The 16,258-nt window shown below is 46.9% G+C and overlaps 1 protein-coding gene across 3 annotated transcripts in view; it reads left to right on the forward strand.

The window, feature by feature from the left end:
- The window catches only part of LOC146178528 (uncharacterized), a 34,571-nt gene that overhangs the window by 8,800 nt on the left and 9,513 nt on the right, over window positions 1–16,258 (forward strand). For 2 of the 3 annotated variants that reach the window (XM_084579775.1, XM_084579774.1), the window contains exons 3-6: window positions 5,372–5,410; window positions 6,212–6,452; window positions 8,287–8,449; window positions 10,916–11,061. In XM_084579775.1, the coding sequence (XP_084435901.1) occupies window positions 5,372–5,410; window positions 6,212–6,452; window positions 8,287–8,449; window positions 10,916–11,061 (589 nt within the window). Of the gene's footprint in view, window positions 1–3,407; window positions 3,506–5,371; window positions 5,411–6,211; window positions 6,453–8,286; window positions 8,450–10,915; window positions 11,062–16,258 lie in introns of all 3 variants that reach the window. The other variant, XM_084579776.1, reaches the window with a different exon arrangement.

The raw sequence follows: 16,258 nt of genomic DNA on the forward strand, positions 1-16,258 counted from the left end.
GAGCAGTGGGCAGGAATGTGCCATTTTCAACTATAGGAATTTCTCAGGAACAAACTAATGTAAGCGGCGCCATAAGTAATAACTGATCGAATTTTATTCAAAACAATTACTGGAATAAGTTGTCATGCCTCCTTTCAAGTTCTATGAAGGAGGTTACATCTTTTCATGAACCTCGGGTGAACATGGGTTTTTGACAGTTGGTGGGATATGGGGCCACTTGACTGTCAGCGTTTCCTGTACCGTGGATAAAAGCCCAATATCTAACGTGGCGGCGCCCTTCGACGTGTTTTTTCAAAGGCCGGTACGCCTATTGGACTGTGGAGGGTTGCACGAATAAAGCTCCTATAAGAGCCTTGCGTGCACTTGTGTGGGGTTTTAATAGGAGGTGGCATCAAGTGACATCGACGTGAAGGGTTTTAGTTTTTGCCATCTAAATTGCATATAACTGCGCAGCCTTAATCTGTGATAAGCACAATTGCTATGTCCCCCCCTCACCCCCCCCCTCCCCCCTCGTTTCAGGAAAATAATCCTCTTGAACAGCCCGTTTCACAGCATTTACACGTGCACGTTTCAAATGCAAGCATATATGCTTATTTACCTGGAAGTTTGCGGCTTGGATAAATATATTAAACCTTTTCTTCAGTGTTTAAATTTTCCCCCGAACGCATTGTATAGCGCGACATTATTTTAGAAGGAAGAGATGGAATTGGACCTGCGATCTATTTTTTGATGTTATTAAAATATTAGAAACCACGCCCGGAGAAAAAGGTGCCACATTTGTGTGTCACAAAATCAGCCGATTGGCAGAGACAGGGCACGCGGTCTCGAAGCGTCACACACTCCGCCGACCAATCAGCACTTCACCCGATCACATAACCTTGTGACGCCATCCAACTCTACCAAGCCGCGAACTTTATGGCAGGTAAAATGACAGGGTTGTGCTAGTCCCTAACGCCATTCACGGGGTCAGATTTACCATGTGCCCCTTATGAAAAAAAAAAACACTAAATAACAACAAATTAAGATCTTTACTGAGAAACAAAGCGTAATATCCACGCCACAATGCTGCTGCGATTTGAACGCGTTAGTTTTTTAATGCTATATTTCGAATGTACAAAGAGTCGACTGTGATTCAAAGTGTGAGGGACTCTTTCTGTGGGAGTCTGCTTCTTTTTTGTTTTGTCCTTTAGAGTTATGGGGTTATACTTATACCTCATAGTGTATAATGGATTAGTGTTACTAATGCTTCTGGTTTTACCTTTCTCAATCTCACATTTCAGCACGCCATCCCGTGTAAGCATAATTTTATAACTCGCTCGAGAAAGTGAATCGCTGGTGTTCATTCTTTTTTGTGCAAAATATTTCGCTTTACTTCGATTGTACATGCAATGCGATATATTATTATGAGGAGAAAGCTACGTGAGAAGAAAGCGTGTGACATATGAAAGGAGTTTTCACTGCTCAGAAGCGAAACAGTGGTTTATAAAGGATCGAATCTGTTCTTCTTGATTGAAAGGAGAGCTCTAATATTACTGTACTGTGTAAAAAGTGAATTTTTGTAGTTAAGTTTCGTAAAAGGCAGTGTGACTCATATAAAAGTTGTCAAAATTATTTTTTCGTGGGATTGCATCCCAGGATGTAACCTAAAGGGTAAGTGCAGAGAAATGAGGAAATGTAAAAAAGATACATTCCGCTAATTGTGTTCTGAATTAAAGGAAACGAAAGAGGTTATACTGAATGGCTACAACAGGAATTTTTTTTTATGAAAAAATCCACATCGTCGTGGAAATAGGAAGGTAGTGTTTTTGGCGCAAATTCCTAAAAGAGGACAAACGACTCAAAACCGTTAAAGCAAAAATGAGGTCCGAACTGCGGCTTCCCGCGTTTGAAAGCAGAAAGTGGATGAATCGCGCCACAGAAGCAACGGAGTCGATCACTCTTGGGTGTGCTCTCATATGTCGTCAGAAATAATTTGTTTTCTTCCAGGCGGCTTTACTGACCAACTTCACTTAGCCCTGGATGGTTTGAAAATAGGCATCAAAACTAAATTTTACATTAAAACTGAAAATTAAGCTCCGCTGGGGTTACCACACAAATAAGCTCCGCTTGGGTTACCACACAAACAAGCCTGAGGTGGCGCTGTTGCTTACGAGCATAACTTCCAGGCCTTGAATCTGTGCTAACAACGGCCTCCTCTGGATGATGTCTGTTCTAATAGCCTTAAAATCGGTAAAGGCAATTTGTTTACTTTTCTCATGGGCCGTAAATAAATGTTCTTTTATTTTATCAGAAAAGAAAGCAGGCCGCAGAAAGGTACGCAGATAAGCGGAAAAATTCATTTCATTTACGTAATTTCACAGTAATTTCGCAGTAATTTCACATTACTGCGCATGGCACTTGCATGAAAGAAGGGAGTCACAAATTACAATCGGACGCCTTTCCCAAGTCACGTCTCTCGTATATTAATCAGCTTAGTCGGGCCTAGCCCGCCACCAAGACTATATGGGCAGTTTAGTTTTACTTTTACATAACCAATTTCTTGGCTCTTTCTTGGTTCCCAATTTAAATTACTGACTGCTACATGCTTTTCTAGCGATACCTCAACAGTGCAAGCGAGCATGCACACTGCGTAGTCTAGACTTCAGAACGGCTGCGGGAAAGCCTCTCAGATGATTCAATGTACACGCAGTCAGCATGTCACCACGCTAGTATTATGCATTGGCATTCGGGAGCTCTAAAAGACTATAGATTCAAGCTCGGCAGAGAAATTTTACTGGCGAAACTTCAACGCCACAGATGTAGTTCTCGCTCGTGCTAGGTAGAAAAACAATGAAGTATATCGTTTTCCACTCAAAGCCCTGCAATCTCAGTTTGCGATACCACGGCAGAGATGCGAAACACTATCAGGTTAGAAAACAACCAGGGAGATGGTTTGATTCGTGGGGTACGTCCCAAAAGTGACTGAGATGCCGTAGTGGATGAATCCGGAAATTTAGCTTTCCTGAGGTTTTACAACGTCCACTGACATCGCACACCACACGGGCGCTTTGCTTTTCGAATTCATAGAAAAGCGGCCGCCGAGGCCGGGATTCGATCCCACATCCTTGGGCACAGTAGTCGAGCGCTCTAACGTCTGCGCCACTCCGACGGGGTCACCGGGAGAGAAATAAATATCTTGCAGGTCAAAATTTGCAACAAGATATTACAATTCTAATCAATCGAGGATAACACTGATTTCATAGGATGAAGAGTGAAAAAAGGTTAAACAAAGAATTTTAAGAAAACAGGTCGGTTATTAGGTGTCTACCGTCGCCCGATACAGATCGAATGACTGCCAACAACTGTACATTCTAGGCCGAAAAGAAACCTTGACCACAACTGGTTTTATTTCATCTACTCTCGTGCAGTTTCATGGAGGGCTACACGTGGTGCTTGATCATCCTCTTCCTCACTATGCTGATACTCAACGTGTTCATCGTGCTCTACTTGGACTTTATCAGCCGAGGTGCGCACCTTTGTGCCTTGTGTAAAGCGGTACAAGCGCGGCAAGCGTAGCGGGATGAGTAGGCTGAATCGAGTCGGATTTGAAATTCAAAGAGAGCTTGGTTCTTCGGGGCAGTTGTCGGAGAAAAGATGCGCCGCTGCAGGCGGCTGGAGCAGGAGGCGATAGGATAGCGGCAATATCATCTACACCAGTCAATACCAACCACGCAAAACTAGCCAAGTCGGAAAAACTACAGAAAATTTTCTGATGTTACGACAGAATTTCTGTGCGGTTTTTGACGGGAAACCTGTTGTGACAACAGAACATCCTGTAGTAATATCAGAAATTTCTGTAGTTACAACAGAAAAGTGCTACAGAACTACAGACAACAGAAATATACTACAGAAAAGTACTGCAGAACTACTGAAAAATTTGATGGTTACGACAGAACTACAGGATATTTTGTCGTATTTTTGACAAAGATCTGTAGTTTTTATTCGACTGGGAGTGCTTTCGCATATTGTGCTTGGTTTACCTGCGCTAAACCTTTACAAATATTTTGGGGTCGTCAGTGTGAAACAGCAGTGTGATCATGGAGATAATTAAGTACAAAGTGGAAGAAAAAACAAGCACCGACCGCTAGTGGTAGCCGTAGTAAAGCAGCAAGTTGGAAGGGTTGGTATTATGATTGATCATGCCCAGTTTGGGTTCGTATTTGTCTGTTGTAGCGCAGTAACATTCCATAAGTTAAGTGCTACCCGCACCCAGAACCTCCGAATTTCGCACCCGATGCTCTACCTGCTAAGCTACGACTACGGCTGTTCAGTCTTCTACTTTCTTAGGCGTGTAACCTTGAGTGTAACCTATATCCTTCAGCATTCGCCAGCGCCACTCTTTTCTTTAGTGATGGACGTAGAACGTCCCTTAGTAGCACGAGTGTCACGTGGAACGTGATCTAACGGGGCGGGCAGGATCAGTATGACAACCCTCTTCGCTACTTATGACATTAAAGCAGCCAGTATCGAAGCCTTCGTTTGACAAACAACCAAACAAATGAAAGCTTCGTTATGACATACATAGAAAGGAGAGGCGACATCCACTGACACCGAGTAAAGCAATTTTTTTTATTAATATGACATAATAATGCAATGAAAATGAGGAGCTAGAAAGTAGAGAACAACTACATGACATCAGTGGGATATGAAACCAGGGCCTCTGAAACGTGCTAGGATTATCTGGAACAATATGAAAGCTATCGATCGTGGCGCCCATACTTCAAGAAAAATCTAGACGAATCTTGCGCACTGAGAAAGTGGTAAGTTCGACCGGCGCACTAAGCGTGATCAAATGGGCAGAACGAAATTACGCGGCAGTATAACGCAACATTTATGTACCATAAAACGTATGTTATATGCTTTTTATTAGCCTATTTTTAATAGAACATATTTATTATATTAACTCGAGAGTGCTTAAACTCCCCTTCTCCAGATCATTAGGCATCGACGCTGGCAATGTCCGCGCTGTGAGCGCAGTATTACGCTCATGATCTTGGCAGGTGGAATGGCAGGTGGCGTTGCAGGTAGCATGGCTTTATGAAGTCTCAGGACCATAGAGCCAACTTAGACAGTATATGTTATATGGGAGTGTGTGATAGGAATTGAATCCTTCCGGACCTTGACTCGCGACCCTTAGGCCCCGTATGCACGTTCATACGGTGAGGTTAAAGCGGGGCCTTATCATATAGCGTTGTAGCTTTCAGATGTATGCTAATCAGTATGTGTGAGATAATAAAAGAAAAAATTAAGCGTTCACAAATTTATGCGCACATCACTCTGAAAATTCTAGCTTTCCTAGGGATAGCGTTAACCAAGCTGATTTATCTTGCAGGGAAGAAAGTAAAGATCACAACTCTCGAGACCATACCACGTAAGTCGTCGGCAGCTGTGTTTCATTCTTTCTTAAGGTGGCCGCTTTTGAGGAATGCTTTAGAGCAGTCATAAGTAAAAAGAAAAACATATCTACATATCTTACCGCTTACACGCTCGTGAGTCGAATAAAAGCGTCACAACTTCCGCTAAGTTCGTCATGGTTATAATTTTCGAAAGAAATCACAGCGAAGGCGAATAGGCATTGAAGATTTCTAATAAGGGAGTAATTACTCAATGTCATCCACCCGAGCGCAGCCATACGGCTACAAAGGAAAGCTATACAGCTTTCTCAGAAACTTCGTAGTTAAAGAAAAATTCGTCCTGATCCGGGGATTGAACCCGGCACCACCGCCTGTCCGGGGCAGTCGCTCTACCGACTGAGCTAACCAGTACGGCCAGCATATTAGATGGTAGGGCGAGAGCGAGATGATCTACAACTCGTAGTGGGAATAGTGTTGGTCCAATATTTAGGGGAAACCCCCAAGGTGGAGTAGATACGACCCGAGAGAGAAAAAAAGTGGCAGATATGCCCCTTTAGAAGGTGTAGTCTATCAAATCTCCCCCCCCCCCCCCCCCCCCCCCGCCCTTTCCAATGCCTTGCTAGCGAGTGCAAAACAGTTGTTGACTGTGACGTCATATGACAACCGGTCAAAGGCATTGCTTGGATACATTTCTCTCCGGTGAATTCCACTTCATTCTTGGATTGGATAGGACTGGTCTTTCAATGAAAATGTGTTAGTGACTAGGAAGAACGGGGGAGGGGGGCTCCTCTATATGGAGCGTCAAATTGTCGTTCCAGCGCCCATTGTGGACCTGGAGTCGATTCTGTGGCAGCCTCTGGTATGCATCCATCGCTGCGCCGTGCGCCGTCGACAGGAGCGCTATCACTTGCCGACGGACGGTCTGTGCGACCTACTCTACCAGGCACTGCCGCCGGACCTGACGCTGACCGATGCGGAGGCTTCGCCCTGCGACGAGTCCTTCCGCGGCGCAGCCAACAGCGCCGCCGCCACGCGTTTCGGGATCCTCGTCGATCACCGGTATAAACGCACTGCACTCGTTTAATGCATGAAATGAACAAAGCTGTTGCGTCTTGACTTTATCGGGTCCGGCCTCCCGAGATATGCTTTCCCCTTGTTTGCTCGTACTTGGCCTCTAGCCTGTCCATTTAGACGCTAAAATGAAATGCTAATCAGAACTAACTTATCACGCGTGCCCATCGCGGCACACAGGTAGGCCTGTGTCTATGCAAAACCTCGTGAAACGGGCAACATCCCTTATATAGAGGACTGACGCTGTAATGCATGGTCTTCAGCCGAAGTCGCCTGAACAGCGCAGTTCTTGGATCATTTATCGATAGCTAAGGAACTCAAGGATAACTGATAGCTTCCGTGAATACCTAGGTCTTCATAGGAGCTCCGTTAAGGCAAGCAGCGAAGTTATACAAGTGAGGCAGCACTTTGCTGCAAGTGTTTTAAATGCCAATTTTACGAATATACAGGGCAAACACCGAAGAGAAGACCGATGCATGCAAACGTTTTAGCTTTACGATGTGTAGCACAACCACAACAAAATGGCTGGTTGCTGGAAGAGTGGCACCCATGTTTTTTGTTTGTTTGTTTGTTTAGCTGAGAGATTCGGATTTTTTTCTCCGTATCGTTTGGGACTCACGCATATTCGATTGTTGTCCTTTCTTTTTGACACATAGTGCGCATATTCGATGAATGTCTTTACATACCAGGTGTTTATTAATCTAACCAATCGTTTAAGACACGATGGAGGAGTGTCGATATATTGTTAGGGAAATATACCAAGGTTGAATAGAATTTCAAATAAGGATATAAATATGCATTAGCATTCACAAAAGCGCAGCGAAACGGCTCTAAATGAAACCTGTAAAACTGTCACATAAACTTCGTATTTGAAGACGAATTCGCCTTGTTCCCGAGCTCGTACCAGTACAAGCTTACGGTTCTGAAATTCAAGGAGCACCAGCACGTACAAGTTAGGATATCAGATTTAGTAGGACAACGTGGAAATTTCAGCCGAAGAGCGATACCTGACAATCCGGCTTTTCCCGGGATCACATCCTTCTTCCAACGACGACCGAGACCATAAACCGTACGCACGAAGCACGCTAAAAAATCTATAGTCTGAACACTGTCATTACATCTCATAATTAGGCCTTGAGAATTCATTGTTCATCTCACCCACCTCATCGTCGTCCAGGAACTTGCCCGAGTTCCGAAATGACATTCACATTTTTTTTTTCCGACTCGGAAGCCTTTTTCAGGCGGCGACTGGCAAACGCGCGAGTAGCCTAGCCCGGCTCACACTAGCGGGAAATTTCCCGCAGCGGCGCAACGTTCATGGCGCCGCTGCGTCGTAGCGCCGTGGAAGGACACTACGCCCGTTTTCCCGCTGCGTTTGTCGTGGAATGTAGAGGAGGCGAAGGCGAGCGGAGCGAAAAAGAGTAGTCATGTGACAAGAGAGAAGGGAAAGCACGCGCTTTTTTCGTGCACAAGTGAGCGTCACCAGCGATGCTCCCGTCGCCCGCGCAGCCGCCGCCGGGAGCCATTGAACTTGGACTGACGTCACGGTCTGCGCTCCACTCCGATTGGCTACTCCGTTCTGCGGGACGGGAAAAATAGCTCCCAACCCCATCGCTTCGCGGAACGTCAAACAAGTCAGCCTGCGGAAAAAAAAACGGCTTCTGCGGGAAGCGGCGCGCGGAGAACGTCCAGCGTTGCGCGTTTTCCCGCTAGTGTGAGCGTGCCTTAACAGGACTCGTAAACCTGCTCGTATATAGGATATTTTGCAATTTATAATAATAAAAAATATATTATATTTAAGCGACCACGTACCACTGCGCAGGCAGAGCAATGCCAGCTTCTGGAATCTGAAGGGTGACATCGGCATGTTCAAGTTCGTGGTGTTGTGGGGTAACAGGATCAGGAACCACGGCTTGGCCAACCTCGACTTCAACCCGTCCAGCTCTTCGGAAGGCTTCAGATCACTCTACCGGCCCCTGCTGGAAGTACGACTAATGCGGTGCCACAATACGACTACGGTTGGCTTGTTGGCTTTCATTTATAAACCATCTGTTAAAATGAGATGAGACATTTCACCCTCTATACGCAATGCATCACGACCTCGAGCGCGTACCGGAATCTTCGAAGATCTTGGCGAGCATTATCTTAAGCGATGAGAAAGAGGACATCAAAAACTTGAAACATTAATCTGACCAGCCTATAGTGGCCGTTTTTGCTAGATATTTGCGTAAGCCATCGCTAATACAGTCAATACAACGTTGAGTTTCAATAAACAAAAGGACCTGGCAAGCTTTCGTAGAGTCTACTGGACGCCGATTACAGTCCCACTATCAGGTGACAGAAAAATGTGTAAAACATAATGCAGTCCTACGTGTACTAGTGTCCACAAAATAAAGCGGAGCACGGGTTCGGGGAAAATGCGGTCTCCTTCATCCGGGCTGCTGATGAGGCGAACACTAAAAGTGTGAACCTGAACATCCGGGTGACCCACACGTGCCCAAGATATGAGAGATTTAGCTTACCGTGATTCGCGATCCGCCACCGTGACCATTTACCGCGCGTGGGCGGGAAGCTGATTGGTCCCGACGCGGCAGGTCTATGTGCCGACATCAAGTATGTGGCGCCATCTATCGGCGTCAAGGGGATCTGGGCATGCGCAGTGGAACGCGCGGTGGCGGATCACGGTAGCGGATTGCGGTAAGCTAAATCTCTCTATACACATACGCACACGTTTGCGGGGCGCGCCGCGAAACGAAGTTTTGTTCGTTCGTCTGCTCTGTTTTTTTTGGGGGGGCACTAGTAGCTTAATCAAATGGGAAAAAGCATTTGATTTATTCGAAGCGTAAACAACAACACAGGCATTTCGGAACGAGGGTTTAGAAAGTCAATAGAAGTACCATAGGATATCTATAATAATGAGTAAGGCTGAAACCTGGGCGAGTTGTATGCATTCATACTAGGGAATAGTACAACAAAGGCGGGACAAGCATGCCTCATTCTTGTCCTGCCTTCTTCGATGCGCTGTTCCCTAGTATGGATATCTATAATGACTGCAAAGCTTCCTGGTTCTCCAATAAAAAAGTAATAAAATTCTAATAAGGAAAGGCGCCAGGTATACAGAGGCACGATTTTTCTAGTGCTATGCACCGCGTGTTTCCTAGAAAGTGTGTGTGTGTGGGGGGGGGGGGGGGGGTACGAGCTAATGAAGAATACCTTAGTAACCCTCGATTCTCTGTTGCCATTGTCTTTCGAAGTAGCTACGCGAAGTTTAATGCATGATGAAAGACTTTGGCAGAGAAAGCAGACTATATAGGTCTGATAATTAATAGGCAGAAAAGTAATGTTCAGCAGTTTTAAAATGAACATCAGTTTACGAAAGGCAGCGATGTGCTGGAAGTTTTAACGCGTCTACTTAGTGCAAGTAGTGACCACAGATCCGGATCAGAAGGAAACAACTAGAAGAATAAAAATGTGGTGAAGCGCACCTTGGCAGGTACTCGCCTATAATGACTGGCAGCTTACCGGTACTCCACGACAGAAAGCATATAACAGCTCTGCGTTACTGGTACTCGGCTATAGGGTAGATGCATGGAGGCTATAACGGAAGTGGCTCAGTTTAAATTCTGAGCCACGCAGTGAACTATGGGACGTGAAATAAGAGGTGTAACCTTAACAGACAGAGAGGGAGAGCGCAGTTCTTCAGGGAGCAAACTAGTGGGAATGATATCCTATGTCGAAATCAAGAATAAATGTCCATGGGTTGGACATATAAGGCGGAGGCGAAATGACCGATGGTCGCTACAAAGTGGTTTCAGAGAAAAGCAAACCGTAGCAAACGGCGGCGAAAATTGTTAGATGGATGGATGGGGTTGGGTACATTGCGGGAATAACGTAGCCGCAAATAGTAGATAACTGGGTTAATGAGATAAAAAAGAGTGTGACTTCCATCTGGTCTAATTAGATTGATGATAATGGCTACATTTATGTTTGCTCATAAATCGGGCTTTATGAAAAAGCTTCGAAACTTATGAATGTGGTCAATAACACCCATATTACTCGTATATCAGGAATAAGGTCAACACTGTTGCCGCACAAACATTCCGTGGCGCTGTTCAAGTGCTCACTGCGTGGTACCCATAGCCAGACGCATATATACAACGCGCATTTCCTTTCTGCCCCGCCGTTGTGGTGCAATGGTTAGGGCGCTCGACTACTGTGCCCAAGGATGCGGGATCGAATCCCCGCCGCGGCGGCCGCTTTTCGATGGAGGCGAAATAGCAAGGCGGCCGTGGCTTGGTGCGATATCAGTGCACGTTAAAGAACCCCAGGTGGTCGAAACTTCCGGAGCCCGCCTCTACAGCGTCTCCTCATCGGATTGGGACGTTAAACCTCCTCAAATCAAACCATTTCCTTTCCTCACAAGTTAATCCTGTCTGTGGCGCTGCGTGCAGCGTATTCGCGAGCTGCAGCTGCTGCTCAACGATCTGACGGGCCAGCAAGTCGTGAGGCGCTACCTGATGCTGGACGTGCGTACCTCGTACACCAACCCCGACTCCGACCTCATGGCCCTGGCCATGGTGCTCAACGCCCTCTCCACGTGAGCCCCTTTGTTTGCAACAACCCTCCCCCCCGCGCACTGCCGCTTCAGCTACAAAGGGAGACGCATGCCCTATAGCGGCAAGCACGTCGGTTTCAGAAACTGGTACTGCCCTGATGGGGCTGGGACAGGTGGGTCACCGCCGCTTGCGGCGGGGACTAGCCTGGCCCAGAATTTTTATCTGTTGTAGGCCGTCATTGCACCCGCCGCCGTTTCGATGGTGGACGACGGCTGTTGTTGATGCGCGCGTCGTTCTCTCCCTCTTCCTTTTCTTTCTTCTCTGTTTTCTCTTCTGTCTGCACGAGGCAGCGGAGGTGGCTCAGCAACAGAGCCAGTAGCAGGCCCGTGCATTTTCGTTTCCTTCTTCATACAGCCACAACAACAACACGTCGCTTTCTAAGGCTTTCGGCTTATGATGCACCAGCGTGTCCGTCCGCACATGGCGTACGCGAGAGGTGTCCCACTGCTTCGCGAGATTCCGCGGGATACTATTAGATTGTGACGTCATCGCCTGGTGACATCATCGGTCATGATCGAATGTGACGTCATTGTGACGTCACATCTGGTTATGACCGGTGACATCACCAGGCGATTCAGACATACGAAGCTGACTCCCGCGGGCATCCGATCCTGGCGTCTGTGCTGCGCCTTTCACTTGGCGCTTCCTTGAACGCTGCACCGCTCAGCATACAGAAGCAGACGCAGTAAAGAAGGAATCAGTGCGTTTCAAACAAAGGCTTTCGCCTCATCGCACTTTAGTGGTCCTATTGCACCCGCCACCACTTAGGTGGTGGACTATTTTCTATTCTGTACGCACGAGACAGCGGAGGTGGCCCCGCCGGGGTGGTGCAGTGGTAAGACGCCCGACTACTGTGCCGGAGCACCCGGGTTCGATCCCGACCGCGGCGGCTGCATTTCAATGGAGGCGAAACGAAGTAGCGTCCGTGTGCTGTGCGATGTCAGCGCACGTTAAAGATCCCCAGGTGGTCGAAATTAATCCGTAGCCCTCCACTACGGCTCCTCTTTCTCCCTTTCTACTTTCACTCCCATCTCCCTCCCTTCCCTTACGGCGCGGTTGTGGTGTCCACAGAAAACAAGTGAGACAGGTAACGCGCCTTTCCCTTCCTATAAATAAAAATCAGCGGAGGTGAAGGAGGGGTGAAGGGTGGCTGTTCCTGGCCGCTGGTAGGTCAACGCCGCTTGCGGCGGGGGTTAGCCTGCTACCGAATTTTTATCTGTTGTAGGCCGTCATTGCATCCGCCACCGCTTAGGTGGTGGACGACGGCTGTTGCGGCGCGTCTTTCTCTCCCTCTTATTTTTCTTCTTTACTTTTTCTCTTCTGTCCGCACGAGGCAGCGGAGGTGGCTCAGCTACAGAGCCAGTAGCAGGCCTGTGCATTTCTTTTCCTTCTTCCTACAGCAACAACAACAACACTTCAGTGGTCCTAAATGCCTCCTAGAATTTTTTCAAGGGCCGTGGGCGAACGATCATAGCCTTTTAGTCGTATATGCCCCATAGGAACGCAACCCGGCTTCCGTTATAAAAAAAGAACCTCAGAATAAGTCAAGCAGCACTGTGACTTTATAATCCCGCGAGCCCAATTAGCAACTGGCGCTAAATTTGAAAGGACTTTGACCCCCTGACTTCACACAAGGCATGAACGTTATTAAAGCATTGTATAGAACCTAGTTGCATGTCCAAAAAATTATTCAACTTTATGAAGTAATTGGCCTCATATGAAGAATCATGGGTGATAGATAGGATTCGAACCCATCGCCTTTGCGTTGCAAGCCACGCACGTTACCAAACAGTGCACTCAACGCAAGCTTACAAGGCTTGAGAACGAGCAGGGTTTATATGCATGCTTGTCGCGTCCGCAACGATCTCTAAAGAGAATGCACAGTGCAACAATGTATAAAAAAATAAAGAACTAGAGCGCATGCGCGAAGTGAAAATCATCATCATCATCATCATCAGCCTGATTATACCCACTGCAGGGCGAAGGCCTCTCCCATATCTCTCCACTTAACCCGGTTCTGTGCTAGCTGCATCCACTTGACCCCTGCGAACTTCTTAATCTCATCCGCCCACCTAACTTTCTGCCGCCCCCTGCTACGCTTTCCTTCCCTTGGAATCCAGTTTGTTACCCTCAGCGACCATCGGTTATCCTCTCTTCGCACTACATGTCCTGCCCATGTCCATTTCTTCTTCTTAATTTCCACTAGAATGTCGTTAACTTGAGTTATTTCTCTGACCCACTCTGCACGCTTTCTATCTCTTAATGTTACCCCTACCATTTTTCGTTCCATAGCCCTCTGGGTTGTCCTTAACTTAAGTAGAACTCTCTTGGTTAGCCTCCACGTTTCAGCCCCATAGGTGAGTACAGGCAAGATGCAACTGTTGTATACTTTCCTCTTGAGCGATACCGGTAAGCTGCTAGTCATAATCTGCGAGTGCTTGCCAAATGCGCTCCATCCCAATCTTGTTATTTCCTTTTCATGATTCGGATCTGCGGTTACTACCCGTCCTAAGTAGATATATTCGCCTACTAGTGAAAATAAGTAAACAAAAACGAATACAGTTAAAGTAAACAAAACATGTTCAGGTTTTCGCCTTCAGCGCGCAAGCACTCGTTCGTGCCCACCGAATTTGTTTTGTGTACTGAATGCGGGGGAAAGGGTAAACCTCCCAAGCAAGCACACAACCAAGGCTGCTATAGAGCGGAGGGTGTTGGATTTCGTGAAAGACCTGGGCCTCCTTCAGGCACCTGTTGGACCCGTGCTTGCTTAGCAACCCCCTTTCGCTTTGCAATTGGCGCATTGTGTACAACCTGGCCCGTTTGTGGCCGATAAAATGCACTTTTATGAGAATTCACCATTCAAACGCGATGCCTTAAAGGCCAGCGTCGGAATGGTGTCGCAAGCGGAAAATTCCGAGGTTGCTTGCTGACATGCGCGTAGTATGACCGAGCACTGATTGGTCAGTAAGCTATGTTTCGTCACGAGCCCACGTGACATTGCTTTGTTAAAGAAGCTGCCAACTCGAGAAACCCCTGTGCCTTGGGAAGGTGAGACTGGAATCGAACCCTGCACCCTCGCATTCCGAGTCAGACAGGCTACCCCTAAGCCACACAACAACGTTTGTACTGGTACGTTAAAAAGACAGAACAGTGACCAAAATATGCAATTGGATTGTTGTGGAAATGAAAAGATTTTGCATCTTATAAAATATAGATCAAGCACTACAATATCCACGCAATATAAATGCATATTTAATTATGCCTGCACTTACAGTGGACACGATGAAATCAATTAATAAGATTATGCGGCTTATACTTTTTATAAGAACTTAAATTTTTCACTGTTGCCTCTTTATAGAGGTAAGTATATATATATATATATGTACACATCTCAGTCAAGGATATCACTGACTTGACTTTCCCAACTGGGAATGTTTCCTTAGACCCAGTTAGAACCAATGGGAAGCCCAGTTTGAAGCCCAATTGGTTTCAACTGGGCCTCCCGATTGCGAGTGAAGGCATCCCAATTGGGATGCCCCGTTGGTTTCTACAATCTCAAATGGGAGTCACGAGACTAACTGGGCGTCCCAATTGGGAGCAAAGAAACCAACTGGGCATGCCAATTGGGATTGGAGAAACCCATTGGGCTTCCCAATTCGGAGTGAAGAAACCAATTGGGTTGGACAGTACCCATTGGACAAACCATTTGGGATTGGCAGAACCAATTCAATCTGTCTGGTCGTCCCAACTGGACCCATTGATTTTTTTTTTTACTGGTGTGTGTGTGTATGTGTGTGTCTGTGTGTATGTATGTGTGTGTAAATGGTTTCGGCCGCTAAGCCTACTTTCAACAATACTTTTGAGATGACAGCAACTTTAAAGCGGGCATGGCATAAACGCCAACAAAATGATGCATAACGCTTAGGGGTATAGACTGTTCAGGTTATCTTGGCGAGAGTGGAAGAGAAATAGAATTGCGTAGATAATGTAAATAATGCGGTAAGGGCTCGGGAGTGGACCATCTGGCGGACGTATGTCCATATGATGTGATATGATAAACCGCTTAAGCGTAATGCGCTTTTATATTGGCGTTTTCGCACTTGATGCCGGGCTGGTTCTCGCGCTGCTCGGGTTTGGGTCGAGAGTGGCGGTTGATTTGTGGCCAGCTAGGAGTGCCACAGATTTTCTCTTCTTGGGCTCCAAGATTACCTCGGAAGGAGACTGCAGCCATGAAATTAGGAGACGCCTGCTTCTGGGAAAGAGAGCAATGGTTAGCCTTGACCGCCTAGTAAAGAGCAGAGACATTAGTCTGCCAAACAAGATCCGTATAACTCGTGCTATGGTATTTCCAGTTGTGATGTATGGATGCGAGAGTTGGACTGTGAAAAAGGCTGACCGCCGAAGAATTGACGCGTTTGAATTGTGGTGCTGGCGGAGACTCTTGAGAGTTCCTTGGACTGCCAGAAGATCAAATCAGTCGATATTGTCGACCATAAACCCTGACTGCTCATTGGAGGGTCAAATTCTAAAGTTAAAGCTCAGCTACTTTGGTCATCTGATGAGAAGAGAGGAGTCGCTGGAGAAAGATTTGATGAAGGTTGAGGGTCGCCGGAGAAGGGGTAGGCAGCGAACGCGATGGTTAGATGGCATCCTCGAGGCACTGCAGATGAAGTTAAGTGATGTTAGGAAGATAGTGAGAGACCGGAAAGCGTGGCGTGACATGGTCCATAGGGTCACGAAGAGTCGGACACGACTGAACTGAACTGAGGAGTGCAGAGGCTTCACTTAGCGGCCGTGCAAACACACACGCCGACAAGTTCGCCGATTGTCAACGATGCTGTTGGCGGCTACGAAGCCGTTACTGCTCGAAGCGCGATTGAGGACAGCGAGCGCCTTCTGGATCGACATTGGCTCCAGGCGTCTGTCTTCGATAGAGTAACTAATTGACGAAGACTGTGCCTGCTTCCTCTCATTGGAGATCCAGGCGCACGCGGCCGCTTTGAAGCACCGTCATAGGAGCGTCGGCAGCGCAGATTTTTTTTTCTTTTTTCATTTCAAGCTTTGCTCGAAGGATATTCGAGGGTGGTGGTAGGGGGACGGGCAACCCGTATACCTACAGTATCGAGGTGAGGATGGTTGCCAAAAACTGCTCTTTGTACTGTTCTGGGGGTAGAGGCG

This window comes from Amblyomma maculatum, chromosome 9, assembly GCF_055883805.1.
Source record: "Amblyomma maculatum isolate TAMU_Amacu chromosome 9, ASM5588380v1, whole genome shotgun sequence".
Taxonomy (NCBI): Eukaryota; Metazoa; Arthropoda; class Arachnida; order Ixodida; family Ixodidae; genus Amblyomma; species Amblyomma maculatum.